Source organism: Rutidosis leptorrhynchoides, chromosome 10, assembly GCF_046630445.1.
Source record: "Rutidosis leptorrhynchoides isolate AG116_Rl617_1_P2 chromosome 10, CSIRO_AGI_Rlap_v1, whole genome shotgun sequence".
NCBI lineage: Eukaryota > Viridiplantae > Streptophyta > Magnoliopsida > Asterales > Asteraceae > Rutidosis > Rutidosis leptorrhynchoides.
Window position 1 is genome coordinate 108738562 of NC_092342.1, and position 7015 is coordinate 108745576.

The following is a 7015-nucleotide window of genomic DNA, read 5'->3' on the forward strand; positions in this document are numbered from 1 at the left end:
ATTCATTAAACTAAATGATTTTAGTATTTATATTCACTTAATACTTAAAACATATCATTAAACTGTTTCGTTTTTTTACAAATACGTGGTTCCACGAGTCATTTCACTAGTAATTTAATAAATCTTAACAATATTTTTATTATGTATTATTAAAATTATATATTTTGCTAATATGTAATTTAATATTAATATTAATTAATATTAATATTAATATTAATATTCTAATTTTAAATTAAATTTAAATTTAAATTTAAATATTAATATCAATAATTTATTTTCGGATCCCCCCAGTGAGGCGTTGACGTATCACCCACCGTTTTATAGGGTTACAAATCCCAAATTACTTTGTTTCTCGCTCGTTGTCCTCTCGATCGATCCCTCTTTTTTAACAGCTTTTTCTCAGGTAAATCGAATCTTCATTTTAGTTCCCTTTATTATATTTTTCGACTTTAACTCATAAAAATTATCACGAATATTTTACTTATACTAATTTTTATTTCATCCGTCTTCAAATATCCGGTAATTAACATTCTGGTCCAATTAATCTACAAATTCTGCTTATATGTCCGTGTTTGTCTGTATAATTGTGGTATTTGTTTTGATATTTAATTATTTTCATTGTTATTTGCAAATTGCTACCGATTAGGTTTACGTTTCGGTATGATTCTGATCTGTATCTATAGGTTGAGAAGATTCTGATCTGTATCTATAGGTTGAGAACGTGGATCTACTGTATAATTCATCGATCTGTGTATACGAATTATGCTGCATGGCTGTATTTTAAGCTAGAATCTAGACCGTAGCTTTGAGATTTATTAGGTTCCATCATTTTAAAGATGAAATTTAGGTTTTATATTTAGAACTTAGGCTTTGTTTAGATCCAGTTGGTGTTGATTAGATTTGTAACATATCATGATCATTGATTTCATATTGTACTGATGATACTGATCTGCATGTTGTGAAATATAACTTCATATTTTCAACGCGGCAGTTAATGTATTCAGCTTGAACCTATATATGGATACCAGAAATGTTTCTACTGGTGATCGATATATTATAAGATTAAAATGATTTAAATACATTCTGGATAAATGTTATGCTAATTGGTGTTGATTAGATTGTAACATATTTATGTGAAACGTTGTACTAATTGCAGGGATCCTCACAAGCAATAAAATGGGGCTAACATTCACCAAACTGTTTAGCCGGCTTTTCGCCAAGAAAGAGATGCGTATTTTGATGGTGGGTCTCGATGCAGCTGGTAAGACCACTATTTTGTACAAGCTCAAGCTTGGTGAGATCGTGACGACAATTCCTACCATTGGTATGTCTTTCTTTACATAGATCGTCTTACATCATATGTGACATATCCTATAAAGTGCTTTGATTTATGTTACTCTCCCTATATATAGATTTACATGGTTCTTTTGTTATGAAAACTTGATATGAATGTTAATGTGGGTGCTTTTTCTGCATTATTATTGGTCTTCAGGACCATACTTTATGAAATGTTTAAATTATTTTTGTTTCTTATGTTAATTACCTTGTGACCTCAAAGCTTAGTAGATCTCTCTTTTTTTGGTGTTTGACATGCTCTGTTTTGTAACATAATTTCTCTATTAGTTTGATATGTTGATATTGTATACTGTCTGCCTGTAAATTATGCAACCAAGTTTCTATGGTGATCAGGAAGGTGACGGTTCTGTACATGGCATAATTTATGCTTGATGTTGTTTACAACTTCACTTGTTTACAAATTGATTACTATTCATGCATATAAATAGAAATGTTTTCACTCAATTTCAGCATATGTGTAAACTATGTAGGGCTGCATGCCTATCTCAAGTCGGCCCCATTTTTCTTCAAACCCTATATGCTTCAACTTATTAAAACCCATCTCCAAAAGGCCATTAAAACCATTTTTTTTTCAAACCCCATGTGCTTCAACTTATTAAAACCCATCTCTGAAAGCTCCAAATCTCATTCATACAGATGTACTTTGTTGTCGTGAGATGTCTTAATTTTTATCTCTGTCATATTTTTTTTCAATGTCATAAAAAATGGATGTGTGTAAACGCTCCTTGGCAGGTCTCTATCTGATTGTATGTGGCACTAAATGGCATATCCATTTAAAGAGATGAATTTGTGGTCCACTCTTGATCTATAATAGGTAGTTAAACTACTAAATAGTTGTAGACTTGCAGAGTTGCAGGACGAATTTCATTGGAAGTTTATGTAATTTGGATGTTCTCTGATATAAAGCTTAACTTGCTGTCTGCAAGTTATATCAGCTTTAAAATGAATTTCATTCCATCAAGGGACATAGTGTCAGTTTCAAGTTTCTCACCGTTTCAAGTTTCTCACCGATTATGTTTGTAAATCTTTTGCAGGGTTCAATGTGGAGACCGTTGAGTACAAAAACATCAGCTTCACTGTCTGGGATGTCGGGGGTCAGGACAAGGTAGGAATGTTATTAAATTATTAGTTTCGATTGATATTGAATGAAACATGTGTATTCCCAAATGATATATGATGCCTAATTAAATACGGAGTACATTCTATATACAGATTCGTCCACTATGGAGGCACTATTTCCAGAACACACAGGGTCTTATCTTTGTGGTGGACAGCAATGATAGAGATAGAGTTGTTGAGGCAAGAGATGAGTTGCATAGGATGTTGAACGAGGTAACTTTGCATTAATTTGAAACATCGCTTATTATACCGGCTACAAAGCATGAATAGTGTTGCAGAATTTGGAATTACTCGACGAGTACTCGGTTTTTGCAACTCGGGGAGTACTCGGAAAATCGGTCAAAGTTCAGAAACTCGGGGAGTACTCGAGTACTCGGTTTTTTGTCAACTTGGTCAAAGTTCAGTCAAAGTCAGCCAAAACTTGGGATTACTCGGAAAATCGGTCAAAACTCGGGATTACTCAGAAAATTGGTCAAAATTGTTCAAAGTCAAACTTGGTCAACATTCGAGTACTACCCGAGCATCGATTTTTGCAACCTTGGTTGGCTTACATAGTTATCATTTCTCTTCATTCTATGTCTTCACACATTCGTTAGTATTAGATGTGGCAAAGTTGTAACTAGAGCCCAAATTAAATTTTCAGGCAGGATTTAAAACCCATGGAAATTTAATTTTATCATTTTCATGGCGTCTCAATTTTATTTAATTTAATTTTTTCTAAATTTTTTTTCCTACTTATTGGCCGGAGGTCCACTCGGAAAAAATCTCTTATTCCGTCGAATAGAGAGAGGGATGACTTTCTCTAATTTTGAGAGTGTTTTCACTCTGGGTGGAGAAATGACTTGTCTTTATTCTCGGATAGGGGAAGGATTGTCTACATCTCATTTCCCCCATACACCACTTATGTGGTATTGGGTTTTGTTGTTGTTGTAAAGTTGTAACTAGTTGATGAAAACTAGCTGAAATTTGCGAATCACGTTGCAAGTATGTTTTGATACATTCTTAATTGTACTGTACTCAATAATAAATAAATAGGGATATATTAGATGTGAAAATTACCAGTGAGCTGGATTTGTTTATTGATGCAATATTATTTACAGGATGAGCTTCGAGATGCAGTGTTGCTTGTATTTGCTAACAAACAAGATCTTCCAAATGCAATGAATGCTGCTGAAATTACTGATAAACTCGGCCTTCATTCCCTCCGTCAGCGCCACTGGTAATTTTGTCTCCATGTAATGATTCTTGCAGAGCGTGACAAAGTGAGCGGGTTTGGGAACAGCTCAAAATGGGTAATTTGTTGTACAGCTGAATGGGTTGGCCTGTGCATAATACTTACTGTATTATGATTGCAAAAGTTATATTGTTTAAAAATTAATACTATTAACGTGATTTAGGAGGCGGTTTCATGGGTTAAATTTACACCTTTGATTACCTGCAACCGGCTAGAAAGAAGCAATATCATATTCAACCCGTTAATAGATAAATGGGCTGAAATTGCCACCTCTAGCTTGTTCTTTATAGTTTCATCATATTGTAACCTCATCAATTTTTAATACAGGTACATTCAGAGCACCTGTGCTACCTCTGGCGAGGGACTTTACGAGGGTCTGGATTGGCTTTCTAACAACATTGCAAACAAGGCACGTAATCTACATATGAGCATTACTTGACATATAAGCTGTTATTATTTTGTCTTATGTTTTGATCATCATGTTTTTTTGGTATGTTTGGTTACAGGCATAAGGTGATGGTGAATGTGGATTTTGGATGCGAGCTTTTGCTTTTACTGGTGACATTCTCGTCATCTACTTTCCCGTTCTTGTTCTTGTTTAAGCTGTTGTGTGCAATTATGGGATTTCTTTGTTAAAAAGCTCTGTGCTTTTTGTGATAGCAATGTGTCTGAAATACTTATATGGTTGTATTGCAAGTACTTTTAAAAGTATTGTCTAGGTTTTGTTGCATAAACTCCTAAAGTTGCAACAGAGGTTAATTTTGAATATCTTAAATGTTTCCCTTAGATTGTACTTTTGCTCTTATGCTACGCTTGCAGTTCATTTTGCATAAAATATGGCAATATATGATAGTCACTATCACCGAACAATCTTGAAACATCGTCGTATAGTTGTTCACTTGACATAGTAAATGCAGTGTTACACAACAAAACGAGTTTCTAAGATGGTGACTATAACAACTAACCAGGTCTTTTAATAAAAACCAGTCGAGTTGTGGTCCCTGTTGTTCATGTGATCTATACAAAACACTTGGTATGGATCGTATAAGTATTAGGTCTATTATACAAGGTTATTGCATTTTAAATTCAACCGTCTCTTATAGATAAAGATTTTGACCTGTTCGTCTAAATAGATGTATGGACGAGGTCCGCGTACGAAAACATTTTGCTGACATGGCACACGACTCAAGTAATATGGATGCCGATATATGGTTTACGCTTGTTGTGTTTTGGGAACTTTAGAGGATTTACACGTTGAATTACAAAAAAAAAAAAAAAAAAAAAAAAAAAAAACATAGAGCAAGATCTGTACATACATAATAGGGGTTGATCCGTACACCACCTCAAATTTGCCATACACCATCAAATAAAATATTTAGACATTTTTACCCTTTCTTTTACAATATCAAATTTGTCATACACCACCAAATGGAGGGTATAAATGTCCAAATAATTTATTTAGTGATGTATGGCAAATTTGAGGTGGTGTACGAATCAATTTCCATACATAATTGTTAGAAAACATGGTTGACAATGACACTAGTTGATGTGATACAATGTAACTGAGGATTTACATGTTACATTACAAAAAACTTAAAGCAAGATCTACACGTAACTGTTACAAAACGTTAAATTAAGCCTTGCAACTCAATTGTTCCAAATGAAAAAGACTTCGGAAATATATGAACTATAACTTGTATTAATCATAATCGATAACAACCCCATGAACCAGAGACCACTCCCTACGGTTGTGTTATAGCAACCATTATGGAGCTTCTTTCTGACACAGCATGCCCCTTGTTCCTCTGCACTTCTTTCAATCGTGCTTAATTCCGTTGTTTTCGGATAGTAAAGAGAGACGGAAGTTTCTTATGAATATTGGGTATAGACCATTTTGACCACTCATTTTGATAGAAAATTAAATGTTAGAATTGATGTAAATTTTGTTTAATTAAATAGTGATTATTTTAATTAAAATGTTATAATGAAGGGAGTGTTTTGTAAATTAGATTAGATGGAGAAGACTTCTTTTGAGAATAGTGATCTTTTATTAAACTCAATTGTGTGAGTGTTTGTATACAACAATCTGGGAAGGCTTGTTCCTAATTTATAGCCTAACATGTCGGTTAAAACTCTTCTAGTGATTTATGATATTTTAGTTGACTAACTACATTCTCCTATCTTCTAGTTAGTACTTCATAAAATATCTAACTCTACAAATTAAACTATTAGTTAATCTAGATTACTCTAGAAAAATATTGTTATTTTAACACTCTTCCTTAATATTTTTTGAGGTTACTCCGAGCCTGTTGCGTAGAAACTCGAACTTTGGTCTTGGGAGTGCTTTGGTGAATATGTTAGCAATTTGCTCTTCAGTCTTGCAGTATTGTAATTCAATATCTTTCTTGGCTGAGACTTCTCGTAAAAAGTGATATTTAATGTCAATATGTTTTGTTCTACCATGGAACATAGGATTCTTGGCCATCGCAATTGCTGACTTGTTGTCACAGAATATTTGTGTAGCTTCATCTTGTTTTTCGTCCATATCTTCAAGTATTCTTCTTAGCAATATAGCTTGATTAGATGAGTTTGCGGCTGCGACGTACTCGGCTTCGGCTGACGATTGTGCCACTGTTTCTTGTTTCTTTGATGTCCATGAGAATACACCAGATCCAAGTGTGAATGTGTATCCGAAAGTACTTCGCATGTCATCCACCGATCCGGCTCAATCACTATCTGTGTATCCCTGAAGCTTCGAGTCTATAGTGGACTTGTACCATTTTCCGTAGTCCATGGTACCTTGAAATTATCTTAAAATTCTTTTAGAAGCTCCGTAATGTATTTGTTTAGGGTTTTGCATGTACCTGGATAGCAGACTCATTGCGTACATGATGTCTGGTCTTGTTGCTATTAGATATAGTAGACTTCCGATGAGACTTCTGAATCTTGAAGCGTCTGCTTTCTCAGATCCATCTTCTTTTCTCATCTTCTCATTTGCAACTAGTGGTGTGGCTACGGTTTTACAACCGTAAAGTTTAAACTTTTTCAGGAGATTTTTCGTGTATTTCTTTTGACATATGAAGATGCCTTCATTTTCTTGACTAATTTCGATGCCAAGAAAATAACGCATCAAACCAAGGTCATTCATCTCGAACGTTTTCATCATGTCTTTTTTAAATTCTTGTACCATTCTCTCATTGTTTCCCGTATATATAAGATCATCTACATCCAAGGAAATAATGAAAGTGTCAGAGTTACCTTGAGTTATGATGTAGAGTGTGGGCTCACTTTGACTCCTCATTGAAA

The 7015-nt window shown here is 34.1% G+C and overlaps 1 protein-coding gene across 1 annotated transcript; it reads left to right on the forward strand.

The window, feature by feature from the left end:
* The first annotated feature begins 285 nt into the window (after nt 1-285).
* LOC139872484 (ADP-ribosylation factor 2) lies at nt 286-4495 on the forward strand. Its single transcript, XM_071860369.1, has 7 exons — nt 286-403; nt 1157-1324; nt 2391-2461; nt 2569-2688; nt 3576-3694; nt 4037-4118; nt 4216-4495. The coding sequence occupies exons 2-7, from the start codon at nt 1177-1179 to the stop codon at nt 4219-4221; spliced, it is 546 nt and encodes a 181-aa protein (XP_071716470.1). The 5' UTR covers nt 286-403; nt 1157-1176; the 3' UTR covers nt 4222-4495.
* The last annotated feature ends 2520 nt before the right edge of the window (nt 4496-7015 follow it).

Bases quoted from the DNA above. Each gene is read 5' to 3' on its own strand.
- LOC139872484 (XM_071860369.1), top strand. From the start codon at position 1,177: ATGGGGCTAACATTCACCAAACTGTTTAGCCGGCTTTTCGCCAAGAAA. The intron at 2,689-3,575 runs GTAACTTTGCAT...TATTATTTACAG, and splicing joins TGCATAGGATGTTGAACGAG to GATGAGCTTCGAGATGCAGT. The intron at 3,695-4,036 runs GTAATTTTGTCT...TTTTTAATACAG, and splicing joins TCCCTCCGTCAGCGCCACTG to GTACATTCAGAGCACCTGTG.